Here is a 25,186-nt window from a genome sequence, read left to right on the forward strand (position 1 = left end):
AAATATTATTTATAAATACTTTAAATAGACTTATAATAAAATCTATAATAATAATATAAAAAAAAACGCCGGTTTTTAAATAAGTTATAAAACTTTAATTAACTCTTTATAATCTTTTTTTATAAATTTATAAACTAAATAATATTAATAATATTTTTTAATTTTCGTTATTAAATTTTTAATAACGAATTTATCTTATAATTTGTATTAAACTCGTTTATCTTTATAATATTAATTTTTATTATAAATTATAATAATAAGTTCCGTAATTACGTTATTTAAAATATATAATTTTTATTTTTTTATTATAATTTAAATAATAAAAAAATCCTTAATTTAAATTAAATAGTAAAAAAAAATCTAAATCTACTTATTATAATATTTTATAATATTATTTCTATTTAAAAATTTCTTTATATCCTTAGTAAATCCGTTTTTTTATATTAAAAAAAATTAATAGGTTTATAAATTAATATATTAATAATTCATTTTAAATTTTATTTAATTATTCTTTATCATTTAAATTTAAATATTTATTATTTAAAAGTATTTTTGAAAGTATATTTAGGATCATATTACTTATTTTTAAAATATAAATATATATAAATTAAAATTATAAAAGATTTTAATAATTAAGACGAGCCGGAAATTAATATATTTACGATTAATTATAAATAAAGTTATTTATTATATAACTCCGTATATAAAAACGTAATTGATAATAATAATAATTAGATTTTTTTTAATTAATTAAATTATTATTTTCGCTTTACGGATAATCTATATAAAATATATAACCTTAAATTTTATAAACTAAAATTTCTTTTCAATATTTAAAAATACCTTATTAAAGTATATAATAAATTAAATTAATATATAAAGAATTAAGATTCCTAAGCTCTATTTTATATTAAATTTAAAATAAAAAAGTATTACGCTATATCCTCTTTTATTAAAAACCTTTAATTATATAAATAATATATAAAAAGGATTATAATAAAATAAAATAATAAATTCCATAAGGGCTTATTTAATATTTAAAAAAAATATTTCTTTTTTAATAATTAAGTTAATAATTATTATATTATAAAAATATTTCTTAACCGACCTTTAATATTTTTCTTATTCTTAGGCTTTTATTAATAAATTAGTCTTTTATTATTAAAAAAGATTAATTTTTATAATATAACGAAGGATAAAATATTAAAAATAACTTATAAAACCTATTTATTTTTTTAAAATTAAAAAGTCCTTAAAAAAGTATATAAATTTAAATATTTTAATACGATTTTTAATATTTTAAAGTTTAAAAACGTTTATATTAAAATTTAAAAGCTCGATAAATAAGAAACCGATAAATATTTTATCGAAAGAAAATATAATATCCCTTTATTTTAAAATAAAAAATACTTATTATAAATAATATATATACTTTTTTTCTATATTTAAAACGATAATAATATCGTTCATAAATACCTAAACGTACTTTTAATATTTATAAAAAAAATTATTAATAAACTTTTAAATATAAATTAGCGAATTATTTTATTTATAATAGCTAACTATTATTAATTATTTTTAATACTTTTTCTTAATTAAAAATTAATAAAAGAATATTTTTATATCGAATTTAATAATAAAAGCTTTTTTTTAACTTTTTTTATAACTTCGGTTTATAATAGCAATAAATACGCGTCCGAAATTATAACCTTATTAAATATTTAAAAATTTATTATTATACGTTTTTTATATTTTTTATTTATTTACTTTTATATTATAAAAAAAAGAGCTCCGAATAATTTAAAAAATCTTACTTATTTAGCTTATTTTTTTACGTATATATCGTTTATTTTATTATAAATAAATTATTAATTTTTAATATTTTATAAAAAAACTCGTGAACTTATTTTATATTTATAATAATTTAAAATAAACGGAATAATTATTTCTTTTTTTAATTTAACTCGTATAAGCTTAATAAATTTCTATATAGAAAGAAATTTAAAAACAATTAACGTATATACATAGCGAGCGGGCCATCATAGCGAGCGGGCCATTTCTATTACTATCTACACCTCTTCCCTTTATAACAACTTTTTTTTACGTACGATAATAACTTTTTTTTTAAAAAAAAAGCCGTATTATCTTTACACTTTAAGCTATTAAAAAAAACTTAAAACTATCTATACGAAAAGCCGCTACTATTTATAATATCTTAAAAATAATATTTTAATATTAATACGTCGGCTAACTATTATAATAAGAAACGTATATAAATTTAATAAAAATAACTTTTTTAAAAGAAACCGTAATTTTTAAACGAATTATTAACCTAATTAATTAAAAATTTTTATTATAACTTAATAATATATAAAATATAATTAATTACTTCCTTAATAAACGCGATACGACGTATATTAAATTACGATAAATAAAAAACTTTATACGATACTAATTATAATTAAAGATATATTTTCGATATAAAATTAATTATTAAAAGGTATTAACTAAAGATTTTATAATTATTTAAGCTTAATTTATCCTCATATAAAATACGATTATAAAATATAAAATATATAATTATAATATTTATAATTTTAATAAAACGGGCTTTTTAATAAGAATACTTTTATATATAAAAGTTATTATAACTTTTAATCGTTGTAAAAAGCTTTATATAAAATAATTTAATAATTAAGAATAAGTTTTTATTATTTAAAATATATATATAGATAGCTAAGCGCTACTTCTATACGTTATTATAAAAAATAAATATTATTTCCTCTCGTAATATATTAATAGCTAATTCTTTCTTAAATAGTATATCTACTTTAATAAAAATAAATAAATTATAAATAAAATCGGCTAAGATTAATTAAAATATTTTAAAAAATATATAAAATCCTATATAAAAAGTATTAAATGGCTTTTAATCTTTAATAATTATAATAGTTATAAATTAACTAAATTCGATAATTATTATAAAAAATATAGTATTATCGCTTTTTATATACCTCCCTATTTATTATATAAGCTTTAGCTTTTTAACATTAATTATTTTAATTTATTAAAAGCTTTATATAATAAAAAAATTAAAAAAATAATACGGATATAAATTATATAAATTATTAAAAACGACTATTTTTTTATTTTTAAAATAGCTTTTTTTATTTTAATAAGGGAAAAAAACGTATAAATTAGTTTTAAATAGGCTAAAATTATACTTTTTAATTTAAAAATAATTATTTCTTATTTAGATTTTAAATTAAAAACGCTAATATTATTTAACTTATATTTAAATAGTTAAGGCTTTTAAGACCTAAAGATATTAATTATAATATATAACGCCGTACGAAGCTCTTTTTTACTTAAAAAACGTATTTATAATTATTAATATAGCTTATTAATATATTTATATAAAATTATTAATTTATAAATTAAAAGTATTAATAAGTTAATATATAAACTAACTTTTATTAAAGCTAAGTACCGCGGGCTTTGTATAATAAATAAAATATTAAATAAATATTAAAAAACTAAAAAAACATAACTACGTTTTAAAGGTTTATTTAATATTACTAAAGCCGAGGTAATCCGAATAAAGAAGGGGGTTATTAATATTAAAAACGAAAATATATATTAAAAAAGTACTTATATAAAAAAAGTTAAATCGCACGGGCGGTAATACGATAATTATAAAAAAACTAAATATAATATATAAATATATTAAATAGTTTAAAAGACTTCTAAAGAAGAGGCTAATAAGTAGTTTTAATTAATTTCGTATAATATAATTTAATTAATTTATATAAATAATAAGAGGGTATTTAAAAATGGCCCGCTCGCTATGATGGCCCGCTCGCTAGATATATACGTTATTATTATTCGGTATATAAATTATTCATTTTAGTTTAATATAATAACCCCTTTTTAAATTTTAATAAAATCAATTTTTTTATTTTATTTAATTTCTATTTTTAAATTTTAACTAAAATATTCGTTAAAAATATTTTCGTTTAGCGCTAAATTATAAATTATAAAAAATACTAATATATTAGCTAAATAATTAATATTAAATAAAGGCCGGATTATAATATCGACTTCTATTTATTATAAAAAACTAAATTATTAATTATAATAAAACTTTAAAAGGTATAATAAATAGTTTTCAATATATACTATTAATTAATAACCTATTACGTAATATATTTCGCTACCGTAATTAAATTCAAATAATAATAAGTCTATTTTAAACTTTTTACTATTCGTATTAATATAAACATATTAAAAAAAAGCGGGATAATTTAATTTTATATCGCTTTAATAACGTAAATTCTTAAAAATCGTTTAATAAAAATCATTATTAATATTTTAAAATTATTATAGCTTCCGATATAGATTTTTCCATCTAAATTAAAAATATTTATTTAATTAAAAACGTTAAATTCTTAACCGATAAGGATTTTTATTTATAAATTTTTAAATACTTAGGCTCCGAAGTATAATTTTATAATAACGATTTTTCTATTAATTTAACTTATAATATATAAATTAAATAATACCTATCCTAAACTCTCTATTTATTTAATACCGATAAAAAATTAATTAAAAGTGCGGTTAATTATATAATTTAATATACAAAATAAAATATTTTCGTAAATAATTAATCGTCCTATTCTTAAGTCTATATAAGCCTATTTTTATAAACTATAAAAGCTAAAGTTAATTATAATTCTTATATAAATATAATTATAAAATATTATATATAAGTTAGCGGTTTATTATAATAAGCTTTTTATTATTTTTAATTACGGGTCGATTCTAATCGTATTTTAATAAATTAAATAATAATTTTATTAATATTTTTTTTTTATTTAAAACGATATTATAAGATTTATAGTTTAAAAAGAAGAAGTAAATATTATTATATTTTAAAATATATTAATAATTTAATAAAATAATAACGTCGTTAAAAATATTTACCTTTTTAAACTCCTCGTTTTTTATAATTAAATCGTTTTAATTTAATAAGTTTATAACGTTTATTTATAAATTAATATAAAATATATCTATTATATAAAAACCCTCGTTTTAATTTATTTTTCAATAGTTATATTTATTATATTATCCTCGTTTTAAATATATACGTCTTAAACAATATATATTCCTTTTTTTTAATATTTATAAATAAGTTATTTTTATTTTAAATGATTTAGGTTATTTTTTAAAAATTACAAATAGTTTTTTTATTAACAAAGAGATTTTTATTACGGTTATTATATTTATTAATTTAATTAATTTACGAACGGTCGTAATTAATAAAAAAGGTTTTTTATTTAGTTTACGATTTCTTTTAGAGCTTTTAATAATTAAAAATAAATAGATTTAAAATATTAAGTTTTAAATTTAGTAAAAAGGTTAGTTTTAATTTTTAATTATAATTTTTATCTTTAATATACGCTTCGTTTTTATCTTTTTTAATAATCTATTATTTTTTAAAACTATTTATTTTGATTAACTATTTCGTTTAAATAAGGTTTATTAATAATAAAATTAATATCTATTTTATTTTAAACTAATTTTAAAAAGTAATTAAATAAATATCCCGCGTTTTAAACTAATCGACTAATTTTAATTAAAAAATACTTAATATTTTTATTATTTTTAACGTCTTCTAAGCTATAATATAGCCGGTTAAGTTATTATATAATAATAGCTTTCGGTATTTTAAAACGTTAATAAAAAAAAAAACCTAAGCTTCGAGACCGTATTTAATATTTCTAAATTCTTTTTATTATTATATTTCTAAATCGCCGATATACTACTCGTTTATAATTCTTAATAACTATTTATTTAAATTAAAAATAATAGCCTTTATATAAATAAAAGATTACTTCGTATATTATTAAAAAACGTTAATAAAACGATCGACGTTAATTTATATAATTTTTATGTTTTTTATTTTTATATTATAAGTATTATTATATTTAATTATAAATTCGAACTATTTAATATCCTCCGTTTAGAAACGGAAATTTATTATAAAATCTTTTATTAATAAAAAAAGTTATAAATTTTTATTATTATCTAAATTATTATTAAAAAAATTTCTAAAATTCTATAATAAATAGCGAAATAACGGTTTTTAAAAGCCTTATCTTATTATTAAAAAAAATAAGTAACTTATTTTATAATATAAAAAGTCGTATTTATAATCGAATTTAATATCTAAATCTTTTAATTATTTATAATCTATTTTTTACTAAGCCTATTAATTTAAATTATCTTAATATTATTCTTAACTAGTTTATTTTATAAATTTATTTAACGCTACGCGACATAAGAAGTCGTGTCGGCTACGGCCTTATTATCCCCCGCACTTACTTTTAATATAAATTTTAATATAATTAAATATAATTTAATATAAAGTTCTTTAAGAAATATATACTTTTCTTTTTTTTTAAACCGAAGTACTTTAGCTCGATAAAAGGAAGCGTAATTTATTTTCCGTTTATAAAAATAAAAGATTATTAAATAAATACGCTGTATTTAATATAAAATTAATAAACTAAATAATCGAAAAGCCGCTGCCTGCCCCTCTTGGTTTAGCGGCACGTTCTAATCGGGCATAGCGCCTACGCTGCTTTGCCCGTGCACCCCTGCCCGTGCTAATTAACACCGCTTATAAATACGGTACCGCGGCCGTTTTTTAATAACGGTTATTATATTATTTTTTTTTTTTTAATACTTTTATAAAAAAATTACTACTCGGCTTCCCTATTTCTTTTAAGTCGTGCCTTTATTTAAGGGCGGTATAACTTTATTTTTTATATGATTATTTTAATTCGATTACGCCGTAATCTCATTTTTAGCTCTTTTTATATTAAAATACTTTATTTAACCTAAGCACCCCCTTTTCTATTTCTATCTATTTTAAATCTAACCTTAAATTATATTACGATATTATAAATTTATTTTAATTAAAAAATAAATAGTTTAGACGGTCGTAAACTAAGTATAAGGGCCGGGCTAAGTATATAATTAAGAGAAGTAAAATAAAAAATACCGCTATTTACTATTAGAACCGGCTTCTTATTTAATAACTACGCGATAAGTTTCTAAATCTTATATAAATTAATATATTAAATATATTTCGTTTAATAGCCTAAGCTTACTAATAGTTATAATCCGTATCTTTAATTATTAAGCGGTAACTTAGTTATATAAAGGGGTTAATTAAGTAACTTTACTTTAAACTCGGAGCTTAAACTAATTTTTATCATTTGTTTTTTAAGTTTCTTAATTATATTCGGATTAACTTTTAAAATACGCGCCTTAAATATTTATTTTAAGATTAGCTTTTTAATATAAATAAATCACGACGGTTGTAATACGGCGGGCTTTATATGTGTTTATTTTACGCTTCCGCTTAATTAATATCCTTCTTAATTAATATATAATACTTTAAATAAACGAAATAATAGCTTAAACGGCGATATAGCCTATTTAGTTTTTATATTAATATATTACGCCGAGGATATTATCTTTAAAACCTTATTAGGCTAATAGCTACTTCGGGAATTATTAAGAAATATATACGGGACTTTAGGAGGCCGGTCTTATATTAAGTAATATTTATAGGGGCGAAGATTCTTAGTAATTATTAATTAGTAATAATACGATAATATTTATAAATAACAGGGGATAAATATATTTAAACTATTTAAACGTTATATACGTAAGTAATTAAAGTTTAAAGGGAAAATCTTAACGCGCTCGCCGGTCCTTAGAAGCGTTAATATATTAAACTCGTTATTATAAATCGATTATTTAAATAAGTGTATTTACTTAGTAACTTTCAAAACTTTTATTTTTTTATATATTAAATCTTTAGACCTTTTTAACATTTAACCGATAATATTTATTAATTTTGATAATATCTTATTTTACTCGGCTCTAACGTAAATTATATATTTATCGGTAACTAATAATATTATAAAATAGAATCTTAGTCTTTTTTATTTTAAAATAGGAAAAGCCGCGATATTTTCTTTAAACAATATAATAACCGTACGTAATAAAATTATAAACTAAAATAATAAAAAGCTGATTATATTATCCCGATCCTTTTTAAAAATAACGATTTACGATATAGTTATTTTAAAAAATATAAATTATTTATAAATAAAACGCTGCTTAACGTTAAGTAATATAGGCCATAGCCTAGCTAAGGAGCTTATAATAGTGAACTTAACTATATATAATAGTTCGCCTAAGCTAGTAGTTTAGTTTATTAACGATTTGCTAGCCTTATTACCCTCGTTACCGTCCGGGGATTTCGCTATTATAATATTTCCCTCGTATCCAGGTCCCTAAGCTGCTAAGAACACAGCCGACCCGGCTTTTATTTATAATTCGATTAAGATTATATCGATTATTAGCTTAGAGACCCTTGCTTAAGAAAACACTCCCTCTTACACCGAGTAGCTACTTTAAATAAATTAAGCAGCCGGTAATAGCTTTATAATTAGGTTATAAAGTTAATAAGTTATATTATTAAGTAATATAGAAGTTAGAGAGGCCTTAGAATCCTTGAGACGGACTACTGAAAAATACGGTACGATATAAAGGCTAGCTTTAACTAAATATAGATTACCGTATTTTAATTTAATACCCCTAGGCTAAAATACGCTTTATTACACCGAAAATTATATATACTAATTTTTTTTAAAATAAGAGACTTTTAATCCGAAGCTAAACGTTAGTAAGGATAGTATCTTAAGCTTAACTAACCGAAGGGAGCTATTAATTATAAAAACGGCGTTTTATTTTACTAATTAATTATTTTCGGCGGACGAAATATATATAAATATTAAAACGATAGTACTAAATACTCCTCCTACGTTATTATTTTTAATCCGTCGCCGTAGTTATAAATTATAACTACTAGTTAACGTTTATATTAATATCGATTCGGATCCGGAATTTAATAATAAGAATAGTACTAATCGAATTAACAATAATTATATTAGAGATTAAGCTAACGCTAGTAGAGTTTAACTAAGGCCCTAAAGTTTTAAAGATAATTTTAATTACTACCGTTAGCTAAAACGTAAATATCGTAAAAAAAGCTTTTAAAAGACTAATAATATTAATAGGGCTTTAAAATTATAAAATACGTTATTATAATTATTATTAAAGTTAATATAAAAGTTAGAGCGGGTTATAAAGTAAATAAGAATAAATAGAATTATAACCCTACCGGTCTTTTTTATTTTTAATAATAACGAAATAGACCTCGAATCCTTTTTTACATAATACGATAAATAGTTTTTTAAAAATACGGTCTTAAAACGTATAATAAATAGATATATAACGATATTTTAATTATAGTAAGAGCAGCCGTTTATAAAACGATAATAAACGTATTGCTATTTTTTAATAAGTCGGACCTTAGGTTTTTTATTAAAAAAGTAAAATTCTACGAGGCGGTCTCCTAAGTCCAAAAGCCCTTTTTTAAAAGACGAGAACGAACTCTTAGTTTAACTAAAAGGCTAGGGCCTTTCATAGAAAAATATCCATAGCCGTTTCTTAAGTTCTTTTCCAGGCCGGTCTTTTGGAACGCTGCAAGTCCACTTCTCTACTAAGCTAAAGAAGTCACTCGTCTTATAAGATAAATGAGCTATAGAAGTAGTTATACGGTTAGAATAATAGAATTAAGTATGCTTATTTTTCCCCTGTACTTCCGTTTTGGCCGCCGGGAATTATCGCGGTTTTATTTTTACCTCTTATTATTATAAGTATATAAAGTGAGTAGTAAACGTAGCGTATATTAATGAAGAGGTTTATTTAGGGAGTAGAAATTATCCGCCTCTAAGCCACTACATTTTTCTTAATAGATATAAAACTTATTAGTTAAAATAATAACGAGAAAAGGCTAGCTACCGTATTTATAAGGGATAAGCTAATCGTAAACAAGACTACTAGAATTTAATAAATAGCTAAACTTATATAAATAAGACCGAAACGTTTAGAAATTAATTATATTACGCTAATAAATTATAAAAAAGCGGCTCTTTTTATATTTTTCCTATAGTACGCGATAATAAAGAAAATAAAAATACGTTATATTATAAAATAAGGTAAAAGAAATAGAGAAAGAAAGAAATAAAATATAAAGGGGGAGGGACTATTAAACACCTTGCTCGTCCTCAGAACCGAAAAACCAAAACCCGGTCTAAAGCACAGGCGATAGCCACTATAGACGCTACCCCGGCCGAATTCCGGGACCGGTACTCTGGCGGCAAATATAGGAGTTTTATAGAGTTCCGCGTAATTAGCTTAATTAGGCAAGGATCTAGATCTTGAAGTCGGTCGGTATCGGCTTCGTCGGTATCGTCGCTGTCTCTACTGACCGGCCCGCAAAACAGACCACAGCTTCATGAACGGCGAGATCGGAACGCAAATAGGGCTTCTTCAAATTTCAAAATCTAGAATGGCGCGAACCCGCCAGCCACTTGAGCCTCCGTTCACGCCATGAACGGCCTATTCTCATGGACGCAATTGGTTATATCATTTAGCTATATACTATCGTAGTGAGCCTAGATAGTTCGTTATTCGTTTAGTCAGAGCTGAAAGAATATCAAAGCTAGCTTATTATTAAGTACACACCGCGAACTAATAAACAGGTCTGATTAAAACTACCTAAACCTGTATCTATTAAAATATATATACGTACGTTTTTATTATATAATAAATAAGTTTTCTCTGCGTTTTCTATTACTCCGTTATTAAAGCGTGCCGTCCGCTATAGCTCTTATTTCTTAATAAACGTTCTATTATGGTTAGGGTAAGTACTTTTTGATAAACTGACGAAGAGCCCGTCGGCTTGAGACTTTCTACCTTTCTAACCGGCCTCTTTTTTCGCTTAGTAAAAATTTAATAAATTAGTAGGTTTTGTAAAGTTATTTATAGATAAGGAGGCGGTCACTATCTCGTCCCCTTTATATTACGACCTAATACGCATTGCTAGACTAGGGCCCTGCCCTACAGGACCTGCGGCGGCTATTATACTATATATATAGTAGTGAGAACTTAGACGACCCCCTTCGGGACGAAAGAACTATAGATAAGTCATATAACTACGATCGTATAATAAAATAAAGAACGGACGTTTATAAATAAATAAGATAGGCGATTATAAAAATATAAAACAGACGACCGTTTAATAAACGACCGGATAATAATAAATAAAATATTATAAAAGATATATTTATGATTAAGATTTATATATAAAATAGCCCGAGCTAGGCTTAAAGATAAATTTCTATAACTTTTTTAGTAATTAATTTTTATATTAAATCTAACGATTATTTTTAGCTATTTTTACTAAAAACCTTATTAATAAAATTATAATTAATTATTAAAGCCTTTTTACCTAACGATTTATAAATAATAGCTTTTTTAAAACTATTTTAAAAACGACTATTATTTATAAATATTATAGCCCCGATTTTTATTAATATAAACCTTATTATAATTAGCTAGTTATAATATTTTAATTACTTTTATTTAGTAAGTTAACTTTACGAAAACTTATTAAATAGTACGAATAATATTTATCGAATCTTTTTTTAATAAAGGTAAGAAGCCCTAGGTTTTAAACGCCGAGCTAATTTAAACCGAAAAAAACGTAAAAATACCTAACGTTAAATATAATTTTAATAAAGACGCGGTCCTTAATAAAATAATATACGTTTAAATACGCCGCGTTATTAATTAAAATATTTAATATAATAAAAAATTAATGGACCTTTTTAATATTATTATTACTTAATTAATAAAAGCTTAAATTAAAAACGATTACGATATTATTAAAATATAAAGAATATTTAACGCTATGTTTAAAAAATTTGAGAACGAATATTAAAAGGCTTTAAACTTTACTAACTAAGTAAATACGTTTTAAAGTATTATTAATATCGTTACTACCCTTTTTAGTAAAGGATAATAAAAGTTTAAATTTAATATATTTATTATTTTCGACGGGACTTTTAAAATTTTAAAAGGATTTTTAATTTAAATTAAAAACTTTTAAAATTTTTATTAAAGAGATTTTAATAACGAAATTAAGAAGGTCGTATACGCCGTTAGCTTTTTTAAAGGACAAGCTTTTAAATAGTTCGAGCCCTTTTAAAAAGAATATTTTAATAAGGAAATTCTTAACGAATATTCTTTCGAAGTACGAAATATTTATTATAATTTTAAAAGATTTAAAGAAGTATTTAAATTACTTTTTTAAGATTTAAATAAAAAACGATAAGCCGAGCGTAATATATCGTAATTTTAATAAATTAAATCGGTAAAAAATTACTTAATTAAGTTTAAACGCCTTAGCGCTTAGCTTAACTATATTAACGATTCTAAAATCTTTATATTTTATTAAAAACTAAAGTACGAAATTAAGGACGAACTTATTAAGCTCGACAGACTAAATAATTTTTTTTAATATACTAAACTTATAATTAAAATCGATAACCGTTTTTATAAATAAAAAAAAAAAAAAAAGACCGACGATAGGAACCTAATTTAAGACGTAAATATTAATAATAACTTTAATATAACTTTAATTAAAAATACTATTATAATAGGAATAATAATCCTTAATAAACTATTACTTATAAATAATATAACGGACTTATAAACTTTAATATAATAAAGCGAAACTAATCTTACTAAAAAAAAGAATTTAAATATTATAATTACGATAAGTTAGGATATATAGTTAAAGATTATAAATAGCCTAAACGAATTTAATAACGACCTATCCTTAAGAAATAGATTAATATTATTTCTAAAAAAATACTTTATAAATTACTTTTATAAACTATATATTACGACGATAACTACTTTACCTACCGAGATAGTAAAAAATAATTAGGATAGTATTTTAAAAAACTTTTTAATAGAACTTTTATTATAATAAATAAATAAGAAATAGTTTAATATCTTAAGACTATCGAAGACTATAATAAAAAGTATATTTAAATACTATTAATAATATACGAAGTAGTTAGAGTATAACCTATTAGCTTTCCTAAGTGAATATAAACTTTTACGATAATAAGAAATAGATTAGAAAAAAGGATAGTAGTTAAAAATAAGGACGACCTATTTTAATTAGAAAAAGAGATTTTAGTTTATAAAATACGAATTCTAAATAAATTTATTTATATAATACGATAAGTACTTAATAAAATAATTTAATATTACGAATAGCGCCCTTTAATAATAAAAAATTATAATAAAAACTATATCTATATTTTAGCTAATTATTATAAAACCGGCCGATTATTAAAAAAAAAACGATTAAATATAAAAGTAATATTCGCTTTATTTTAATAACGACTCTAAAGACGATTAAAAGCTAAAACGAAAGAAAACCTTTTTTAATTAAAATACGAAATCGATAAAGAAATAGATATTATATATTTAATATACGGACTTTAGACGTTAAAAGAACGTTATTATTAATATATTAAAGAACTAAGCGAAATATATTATACGGTAAATACTTATATTTTTTGATATTTAATTATAAAAATAGTTCTTATTATTTTATAATAGCGGTTATATAAATAATTTAAAATAATAATAAAAAATAATATGCTTTATTTAGAATAAAACTTCCCTACGTTTAAAAAAAATATTAAGCTAAATAATTTAAATAAAAAAACTATTAATAATATATTTATAGAATTTAATACTGAGGGACTGGATTACGACCCCTTTTTAAATAATATTAATATATTAAATTACGAATAATTAATAGGTTAATATTCGTTTTATAACTCGGACGAATTTTGTGACGTCGCTCAACGACGTGCTTAATTAAAAATCGATTATAAAATATTGCCCGATATTGACGATTTTATTATTAAAAAGGAAGCCGATTTAGATAAATAGTTAGAATAATAAGAATTTATAAGTTTTTAAAAAAAACTAGATTAGCTTATTAAAGATTTAAAAAACTATTTATATAACCGATATATTCTAAATATATAATTTAATATTAAAGCATTTAGAAATTATAAATTATTTTTTAAAGGGAGAGAACTTACTAACGAAGAAATAAACGATATTTATAATATTATTAACGTATTATATTTACTTATTAAAAGATAAAGGCGTCCCGATTTAATAATTAATTACGAACGGTTTATAAAAAAAGGATAAATATTAGCCCTTAAGATATTAAAAAACTAAATATATTAATCGTAAAAAAATAACGAAAAGCGGCTAAAATAAATAAGTTTTTATATTTTATAATACTTTTTAATAAGGAATATTTATAATTTAAATTTTAAATAAACGGATATAATATAAGCGCTATTATTAATAGCAGCGCTTAAGGAATTTTTATTTTATTAAGAACGGTAAATAAATATAAATTATTATAGGTATAGAAAATGAACTTGTATATTTTATAAACGGTAGAAGGAGAATAAGTTAATTATAATAACGGATATATTAATTAGGAGACTATATACCTTACGATATATATTAATAATTAATTAGAATAATTAAAATACGATATTATAAAGATCGGAGATACCGACGTTATTTTAAGAATCTCGTAGTTATGAAAATATAATTTACGAATAAATTAGAGAACTGGCTAACTTTATTAAATAGATTTAGTTATTAAACGATTTAATAAAAAGGGTTTAAACGAGTCTTACGTAATACCTAACGAATAAAAATAAATTAGATATATCGCTTTTATTAAAATAATAAAATTTATTAAAATATTCGTATTTAGTATAGACGATCGAAAATCGGACCTATTTTAAATTATACCCGAAAAGTACCGGATTTATACGAAACTATTTATTTTAAAAAAAGAAATAAGATTATTAAAATATAATAATTAAGATATAGAAATCGAATTAAAAGAAGGGATATAGCTTAAGTTTTACCTATTATATTTTATAAATTAATTTAAACGTAACGAACTTAATGAGTATATTAACGATAGATTTAAAAAAGGTTATATAAGATTATTATTTTTTTTAGTAAAAATATTAATCTTTTTTATATTTAAAAAAATAAAAAAGAAGTTTAGATTTATAATCGATTATAAAAAACTTAACGAGATTATTAAAAAGAATTACTATCTATTACTTTTTATTTTAAAACTTAAGGAAATATTATACGGAGCTTAATAGTTTACTATAATAGATTTTAAAAGAGTATTTAATTAGATTAAAATTAAAAAAAGAGACGAATAAAAAACGGTATTTTAAATATATAGAGGACTTTATAAATACTTAGTTATACTTTTTAAACTTATTAATATACCTACTATATTTTAAATAATAATTAATTATATACTTAAGGAGTACGTCGATATTTTTATAATCGTTTATTTTAATAATATCTTTATTTTCTTTTTTAATTTTAAAACGTATAAGAAATACGTTTATATAGTATTTTAAAAACTTTAAAATATAAAGCTTTTTGCTAAGTTTAATAAATACGAATTCTATATATAAAAAATAGATTTTTTTAGCTATATAATTACGTTAAGATAAATTTATATATAAGTATTTAAAATAACGGTAATTAAGGACTAACTTATATTTATTAATATTAAAAACGTATAATTATTTTTAAGATTCGTTAACTTTTATTAATAATTCTTTAAAAACTATATTAATATTATTAAACTTTTTAATAATCTAATAAAAAAAAATATAACTTTTATTTAAAATAAAAAATATAAAAAAACTTTTAATAAAGTTAAAGACTTAGTTATTTTGGAATTAATAATTATAATCCTTAACCTAAAGAAACTATTCAAAATTAAAATTAACGCCTTAGACTTCGCTATAGGAGTTATTTTAAAATAACAAGATTAATAAAAAGTACTTTATTTTTATATATTCTATTTTAGAGTATTTTATAAAATAGAATTAAATTAGTAAATTTATAATAAAAAATTAATAATTATAATTAAAGCTTTTAAAAAATAGAGATTATAACTTTTAAAAATTAAATACGAAATTATTATCTATATAGATTATAAAAACTTTACGAACTTTATAATAAATAAGAATTTAAATAAATGATAAATTAGATAGAGCGAATTCTTATTAAAGTTTAATTTTTAAATTATTTATTAAAAAGGTTTAAAAAACGGTAAAATAAACGCTTTTAATAAATAATTTAATTACGAAGTTACGGTCCTTAAGGAAATATAAGTAATTTTTAAATACGACGATAACGGTGATTTTATGTTTATTATAAAACTTTTTATAATAATTAGAAAAGTTAATATTAGCCCGTTTAGAAAAATAATTCTTAAGCTTATTATAGAAGTTTATAGTGCTTAAGTATACGGTTATTAAGGTGTTATAAAGATATAAAAACGGATTTATTAATATTATAATAAAACCGCTATAAGAGTAGAAGTCGCTAAGGCTATTAAAAACTACGATATTTATAAAAAAAATAAAAATAGTTTTTATAAGCTTTATAAAGAACTATAATTATTATTAATGCTTTTAAAGGCATAGTATTTAATTTTTTAAGACTTTATCGTTAAATTATTAAAGTCTAAGGAATTATTAATAAATATATAATACGATAGTATTTTGGTTATCGTCAACCGATTTACTAAATTTACCTATTTTATATTATATAAAGAAATAAGTAATATTAAAGAATTAATATATACCTTTTTTAAGATAATTATTATTAACTACGGTTTATTTAAAGAAATAGTTTTTGATAAAAGTAAGCTGTTTATCGTTAAGTTTTAAAGATTTTTAATCTCGTAGCTCGGTATAAATTATAAACGATTAATTTCTTTTTATTTATAAACTAATAAATAAACGGAAAAAATTAATTAGATTTTTAAAATATACTTCCGCTATTATATAAATTATAATTAAAATAATTAGGTAATACTATTATTAATAGCTTAATTTATATATAATAGCGTAGTTAGCGAAAGTACGAAAGAATCCCTTTTTTATTTTAATTATAGATTTTAATTAATTATATATAGAGAAGTACGTAAAGGATTATAAGCTGTAAAAGCCGTAATAGATATAAATAAACTTAAGAAGATTTAAAGGGAAGCCTCTTTAGACCTTGAGTTTATATAGTAATATATAAAAAAGTACGCCGATAGATTAAAGGTTAGTAAATCAATTTTAAAAAAAGGAGATAACGTATATTTTTTTCGTTATAATATTAAAATAAAACGACTAAATGATAAATTAGATTATAAAAAACTTAGACTTTTCGAAATTATTAAAACAGTTTTATTAGTTAATTTTAAATTAAAACTCTTAAATATAATACGATATTACTTAGTTTTTTATATTTTATTTTTAAAACTAGTATTTAAAAGCTTATATATTAGAGATCGTATTATTATCGAATTTAATAAATTAGAATACGAGGTTAAGCGAGTTATCGACTACCGAACTAAGGAAGATTAGGAAAAGTACTTTATTAAATAAAAGGACTATAGATATGAAGATAATATATAAGAACCTATTATAAACCTTTAAAATTCTTAATAGCTTTTTAAAGAGTACTAAAATTAAATTTAAATTTAGCACTCTTAGCTATTACGGCGTCCTAATCGATAATATTAAAAATATTATTAATTTACGCCTCCCGGGTTATTAAAGAAATATTCTTAGTATTTTTAAAAAATTCCTTTAATATAATACGACTTTTTTTAAATACTATTCGTTTTTAAAAACGAAGGCGTTTTAACTTAGATAACGACTTATTTAATTTAGTCTAAGCCTTTTAATAGGCCTTAGCCTTTTTTTATAATTTTATAATTTTTTTTTAAAACCGCGACTTTTTTATTTATTTTTTATAATTAAAACGATCGGATTTTATTATTAAACGATTTATTATATTTATTAATTAAAACTTATAGGAAATAGTCTTTAAGAAACTTATAAATATAGATAGTATTAATAAAAGTATCGTACGAAATACTTAAATAATAGTATATTTTATAAATATTAGAATTAAGAAAAACTAAGTAATAAATACCTTAAGAACGATAATTTAAATACGGTATTATTTATATATTTTTATTAGAAAAATAAATAATACGTAATAAATAGCGACGAAACGTAGCTATTTATAATTTCGATTTTTCGATTCGACTTAATATAACGTTAATATATTTTAATAAAAATATTTAACGATTCCTTAATTTAAGAATAAATAACTTATTTATAAGCTTAAAGATTAGATTTTTAAAAAGAGGAGTTAATATTACGATTTAATATATATTATTAAATTAAGGCCTTGTTTTAAAAGACTTACGGCGGCTATTATATTATATATATAATAATAAGAACTTAAACGACCCCTTTTAGGATAAAAAAATTATAAATAAGTTATATAATTACGATCGTACGATAAAATAAAAAATAAACGCCTATAAATAAATAAAACGAGCGATTATAAAAATATAGGACGGACGACCGTTTAATAAACGACCGGATAATAGTAAATAAAATATTATAAAAGATATATTTATAATTAAGATTTATATATAGGATAGCCTAAGCTAAGCTTGAGGATAGATTTCTATAGCTTTTTTAATAATTAATTTTTATATTAAATTTAACGATTACTTTTAGCTATTTTTATTAAAAACCTTATTAATAAGATTACGATTAATTATTAAAGCCTTCTTACTTAACGACTTATAGATAATAGCTTCTTTAAAGCTATTCTAAAGACGACTATTGTTTATAAGTATCGCAGCCCTGACTTCTGTTAATACAAACCTCACTACGACTAGCTGGCCGTAACACTTTATTTATAATAAAAACGTTTAAAAAAGCGTATATCTCTTTTTCGACAGCGTCGGGATAAAAAAGATTATATAAGTATAAATAGATTATAGTCTTAGCCGCCTTAATCTTTAATATTAAGCTCGTCTTATTAAGCTTATTACCGTTTTTAAAAAAAGTTTTAAATAAAATAATTAACTCTAGGTCTATCGCTAATCCGCTTAGGAATCGCTCTGTTATTACTTTTTCTATATATATAAGCGTAAAAAGTAGATAAAACTTGGGTCGGTTTTTTTTATTAAGAATATCGAATAGGTCGACCTTAATTAAGAATAAAAAAAGGCCTTTATTAGAGAGTATTTTTAAAAAACTATTATTTTTAAAAATAAGCTATTAAATTCTTAACTAGTCTTTACCGGCGTTATTAATAGTTAAGGTAGCTATAGCTATAAGTTAAAAGAACTACTATTTATTAGGATTTTTAAAACGGAGAATAGGGCGATCGCTGGCTTATAACTACTTTTATATATTAAACGAATAAATTATAAATAGCTTTGGAATTAACGCTTAAATAAACGATTTTATATAATATCGATTTAAAGCGAAGTATAAAAAGTAGATCGGAATATAAGTCGCTACTTTGAACGTAAATTAGTAAAATGTAAATCTTACCCTATATTCTACTTAACTTTAAGAACGAATATGTAGCGCTATCGTGGATACGGTAAGAGGCGTAAAGGGCTCCGCCGGATCCTAAGCTAGAAGTATTTCGTAACTTTAGTACGGAGTCTTCCTAGACTGCTATCCCGTCTCCGGAGGGACTCGACTTCACTATCGAAGGAGTCCACTCTAACATCCCTTTTCAGTACATACTGTACTGCAGGCCGTGGGTGATTATTTATTTACCGCAGAAATAGATCTCGCCGGCGAGAGGTTGATTTGAGGCTACTTTTGCCTCTGTGGTGTATTGTCAGGCGACAGCTTGGCAGCCAGTTAGAATGTGCATATTGGTCTATTACCTACTAAGCGAATGATATGATGTTGTTATTGACACATGGCTAACTTAAAACAAGAAACAGAACAAGGTTTCAAGGCCATAATGCCTATATCCCTTATTGTAATAGGGACTCGAGCATGGGTTGAATGCACGACTCGGATATGCAATGTCTAGGTCTGACATGTACCCACTCTTCGGAGACAATTTTTGGCTCTAAGCTAGAAGTAGATGCATCGTTGCCCGCAGGTTGTGGGTAATGCTCCACCCCCATGTTGGCCAGACTCGCCTCCGATGCTCCAGGAACGTGGAAGTTGGAAGTGCCGCTCGGTCGTCGTTCTAGATCTGTTGACGAAGTCTGGAAAATTCGTCCGATTACTGAGTATGAGAGCTCGTGCACAGATTCCGCAGACATTGTCGTGCGTCGAAGAGGCGACAATCCTTCTTCGCGGTTGGGGCGACAGGCGACCAATCTGTCTGTGATCTGTAGTATTTTGCGGCATCGATCGTAGCATGCCTAGTGTCTGTGCTTTCTCTGTGCAGGAGGTGATACTGTTCTGTCGGGCTCGTCGTCGTTGCTGTCGCGGGACGTTGCAAACTTTGTCGGGGGTGATAGGCGACCCATAACCTATCGGTAGCTGTTATGTTGATATATGTTTAGGCGCGGTCGTTATGCTTTGCGTGATAACCGGTAACCCGCCAGCGGAGGTAGCGATAGTGTTGTCTATTGATATGTCGTGCTTTGTAGCTTGCTCTCGGATTTTTTGTAGTCAGAGCCCGCTCGCGGCCACGAGCAGGCCCTTTAGATGTAGAATCAATGCCGAGGATAGCATTGTGCCCATAGTGACCTCTGCGAGCGCGAGCGGGCGTGATTCGATCAATTTGGTGCTGTTTTCAAAACTTTCGTTCTCGCTGTTGTTGATATTTGCCAACGTTAGGTCATGTGTACTAAAGCTCTCCAAGAAATCAGCGAAACTATGTATATCCGACACACGAGTCGGAAATTTCAACCGCGGGGCTATTTGGGCATTATTTCTGACACGTGTTCCATAGCTTGGGATACAGCGTCATCAGTTTGACCAAGGTTCGTATGGCTCTCAAACATGACGGTCCCCTGTGAGCCCAATTTCCTTCGGAGTTACTCGGTGTTGTATGCCTCATCGACCAGCTCTTGAACCGCGTTCTCGACCGTATCGCGCTGAAATTCCTGAGTCCAGTCTCACTGCTGATCGGGCTAATCAGAGACATAACATATGCCAGCTGATGTGGGGATGGAAACACGGCTTCAGAGGTGAATAAGTGCCAGATCGTCAACATGGACGATATGAGTGGTATACGTAAGTGAGTGCGGCCAATGTTGTTAATTAGGACGTAAAGTTACTACGATCTTAGTAAAGGTAGCTATACAGGGAGTAGAGACTTTCATCGTTAAATAAATATATTAATACGCTAAATATATCGGTATTCCGTTAACTAAGCACTGTACCTCGTGTTAAGGTAATATCGAAGGTATTAACAAACCCCTTTTTTAGCGGCGCATTATTTCTTTTTTATTTATTTTGTTATATCCTATATTTAAATGTAGCTTATTAAGTTTTTAATTTATTTTTTAAGCCGCTTACGGAACCTATAACCTTAATAATTATAAAGTCTTAAAAATATATTAATAAGGTTTAGCTTAAATACGGATCGAATAGGAAACTTATACTATAAATATTTTAACTTATAATTATAAAACCAGAGCCTAGATATGCTTTAATATATATTTTATACTAATAAACACTATAGACTAGCTATATATATAAAAAAATATTTTAGTATACCTACGTACGTAAGAACGTACGTAAGCAAAGCCGCTTATATAAAAATACGCTTAAGTATAGCCGCCTCTATAAAAATACGCTTAAATAGAGCCGCTTATATAAAAATACGCTTACGCAAAGCCGCCTATATAGAAATACGCTTAAGTAAAAACGTATATATAGAAATTTATATAAGAGAATCTGCGTACGTAGGAGTTTACTTAAGTAAGTTCGCTAAGGGAAAGTGCGAAAGGGGTCTAGGGTAATAGCGTGACCGGGATTATAAAAAGACCTATTTATTTCCTAATCGTTCTTAATAAGGCTTATTAATAACGCTTCTTAAAACTAATTTATTTACTTTATAAGAGCACTATAAGGCTAAGAGCACTATACTATATTTCGAAAACGTCCTCGTTTATCTATATAAAATATACTAAAATAATAAAATAACCTACGGCGAAACGAAATAAAAAACGATAAAAAAAATATTTTTATAAAAACAATATTAATAGTAATGATAAAGTCGTAACGTTTCGACGTACCGTTAGTCTAAGGCCCTTTTTTATCGCGATTTATAATCGGGTAGTTTACATAACCGTAAGAATATAAACTATAAATTTAATATATTTAAGTATTTAATATCTATAAAAGCTTTAAAAAAAAGCTTATAAGCTTAAAGAATTAAAAATATTATAAAGATTTATTTACGGTACGCAACGGTAAGTAAGCTAAAAATAAATTATAACTATTTTTAATATCCCTTATCTAAAATACGGCCCTAGGCACTGCTATAGGGTTATCCGGTATAAAACGGCTATTTTAAACTTAACGTTTAAAATATTAAATTAAAAGTAATAGTTTAAAAAGGGTAAATATAATAAAATTAGTTAGTTAAATAAAAAGCGATTTTATAATTAATCGCCGCCCCTATTCACGGCCGTTTATAAAAACTTTTAAAATAATCGTTTCTAAAGTTTATAAATATAACTACTAAGTTAAGCGATTTAAATTATAATAACGCTATTAAATCCCTAGAGAGATATTAATAATATTATATTTAGTAATAGGCTAATACTATTAGTACTCTTAATAATAGCGGTTAAACGGCCCTAGTTACTTATTTCTAAAGCTGGGGAGCTAGGAGACACTAACCCACGCTGGGCCGCTATTGCTTAGCTCTTAATAACAATAGCTAATATAGGCTACCTAGCCACTCTAAAGCCAAGATAGGCTATGTTAGACGTCGTATTTTAGCACGCCCGTCTGTGCACGCCCGTTCTAGCACGCTGGCTTCAGTACCTACTATACTTAAAGTTAATTTTAAGGCTAGTCGAAAGCACTTTAAAATACTTTATAGTAAAGTTATAAACTAAAATTACCCGTTTTTATTTACTAAAATTAAACTCAGTTAATAGAAAATAGTTATAAATAAATAATATTAAATAGCCTATACTTAGAGCTAGGCCCGGTATAAAATAATATATATTTTATTAAAATAGCCTCTTTTAGCTTTCCGAGCGCACGGGCTCTTTTTAATAGTGTGTATATTATTAGCTTTTATTAAAAAAAAATAAAGATCTAAATTAAATATTTTTAGAAATAGCTTATGCCGGAAATAAATAAATATTAAAGCGTTTTTGTTAAATCTTAAATTAAATATTTTAAAATAGATCTCTTAATTTATTATTTACCGCGCTATAACGATACTGTATTAGGCTTTTACTAAATATACTAATCGATAAGACTTTTATTAATATATTATAATCGGATTATTAATTAAATCTTACGCGGATTCAAAAACGATTTTAATTTATGTTTATATATTTAGTTCTTTTAAAGTACTCTTAGCCTATGTATTTAAATTATGCTTACTTGATAATCTTAATTTTTATTATATTATGTACCTAAAAGGGGCGACTAGGCTTAGGTTACGGCGTCGAAATTGATTATAAAAAAGCGAAAAGTGCTCTACGATTTCCTTAAATTAAAAAAGGATTTATCGAGGGCTTATAATAACTACGCTAGCTAAAAGACTTATCGTTATTAGCCTTTTAGACGCTAGCGGTAAAATTAAGTATATACGAGGTCCGAATTTACGCTATTAAACGGAGGAGTAAAGTATTATTATTTGCGTCGTAATTAATTTGAAAATACTATCTAGGCGTTAATAAAAGCACGGCGTATAATTATCAACTAATCGTAGGTCGACTCGCTTAACTCGCTTATTTAACCCTTTTTTAATCGCGAAAAAGTAGGTCGCGCTAAGGAAATAGTCGCGTATATAATATTTAGCCCTACTCCGGGGCCTATTAAACTATAATAAATATAACGAATTATAATATTAATAGCCTTAGGCTTTTAAAGCCCTAGATAGAGGCTGCCAGGCTTATTAGCTATCGATATAAAGCGGCCGCCGTTATTAAAATTTAAGTTTTTTAAATCGGCCTAGGCGAGATTTTAAGTATTTTTTAATAGGCGCTTCTTTTAAAATAAAAGAAAATTAATACCCTCTTATATTATATAAGATAAGAATATAAAATATAAATAAATTACTTATTTTACGAATTCTTAATAAATATCGAGGGATAATAATAAAGAAAAGCTAGGTGTTTAATTACTACCGTACGTAGTATATTAATTTACGTAACCTTTTAACTAATTAATTATAGTTTATAATAAGGTTAAATTTAGAATTTCGTATTTTATATTTTCCTTTACTTTTTAAACGATTTAGTAATATATTCCCTTATTTATATAGCTCTATATATTAAAATGCGCGTAAATAAATAGGTTTATTTATATAAAAATCTATTTTAACTACTTTTACCTCTTCCCTCCCCCTTATAAAATAAAAAAAAAACGCTTTCTCTTTATACCCGGCTTTCTACTTTTAAACTTTATATTTATTAAGCCTTTACCCCTCGCCCGCTTTTTTATATTATTATACTTTCTTATGTAATAATTATATAAATTATTCGATCGTTTTAACGAGTCCGTATATAAAGCGGTTATTAAGTCGGCCCCGGCAGCTCTAAACCGGCTTCCTTAGCCTTTTATCGCGGGCTTAAGTATATCGCTATCGGAGGAGGAAGCCTTATAAAAATAAGAATTATAATTATTATTAATAATTAAAGCTTCGCTTTTATTTATTACATTTAATTGATATAACGTAAGTTATATTCGCTAAGTTTAATACTATCGTTATCTATTATAATCGCCTACGCCTTTTATAATTTTATAACTTTCCGTAACATAGCTTACTAAGCAAAAGCTATTATTACTATAGGGCCTTAAACTTAGATTATATTATAATATTTTCTTGCACGATAGCTTTAAGAGGTAGAGGGTAAATATATTCTTATAAAGAGATAAGAATATATAATATTCATATAGAAGCAAGAATATATAAATAAAGGGGTAGTATTGCGTAAATAACTGAAGGCTTTATGAGTTAAAGAGAGTAATATAGTTGAATTACTATATGAGGAGTTGCTTGCTTAAAGAAAGGTCTAAGTAGGTAAAACTACGCCTTTATATAGACATAAAAACCT

General features: G+C 23.7%; 3 protein-coding genes across 3 annotated transcripts; 2 read left to right on the forward strand and 1 right to left on the reverse strand.

Annotated features, from left to right (window-relative positions):
* Positions 1–16,679: 16,679 nt before the first annotated feature.
* On the forward strand, positions 16,680–16,823 carry CORC01_09927 (uncharacterized protein; the record flags this gene model as incomplete). The annotated part of the gene is made up of 1 exon (XM_022621556.1): positions 16,680–16,823. A coding segment is annotated over one exon (144 nt), but the record flags the coding sequence as incomplete, so codon positions are not given.
* A 1,965-nt stretch (positions 16,824–18,788) lies between these two features.
* Positions 18,789–19,229, reverse strand: CORC01_09928 (uncharacterized protein; the record flags this gene model as incomplete). Its single annotated transcript, XM_022621557.1, has 1 exon — positions 18,789–19,229. A coding segment is annotated over one exon (441 nt), but the record flags the coding sequence as incomplete, so codon positions are not given.
* Positions 19,230–20,505: 1,276 nt separating this feature from the next.
* CORC01_09929 (uncharacterized protein) lies at positions 20,506–20,886 on the forward strand (the record flags this gene model as incomplete). The annotated part of the gene is made up of 1 exon (XM_022621558.1): positions 20,506–20,886. One exon carries the CDS (start codon positions 20,506–20,508, stop codon positions 20,884–20,886), a length of 381 nt encoding a protein of 126 aa, XP_022471984.1.
* Positions 20,887–25,186: the final 4,300 nt, after the last annotated feature.

Source organism: Colletotrichum orchidophilum (genome assembly GCF_001831195.1).
Source record: "Colletotrichum orchidophilum strain IMI 309357 chromosome Unknown Scaffold_93.1, whole genome shotgun sequence".
NCBI lineage: Eukaryota > Fungi > Ascomycota > Sordariomycetes > Glomerellales > Glomerellaceae > Colletotrichum > Colletotrichum orchidophilum.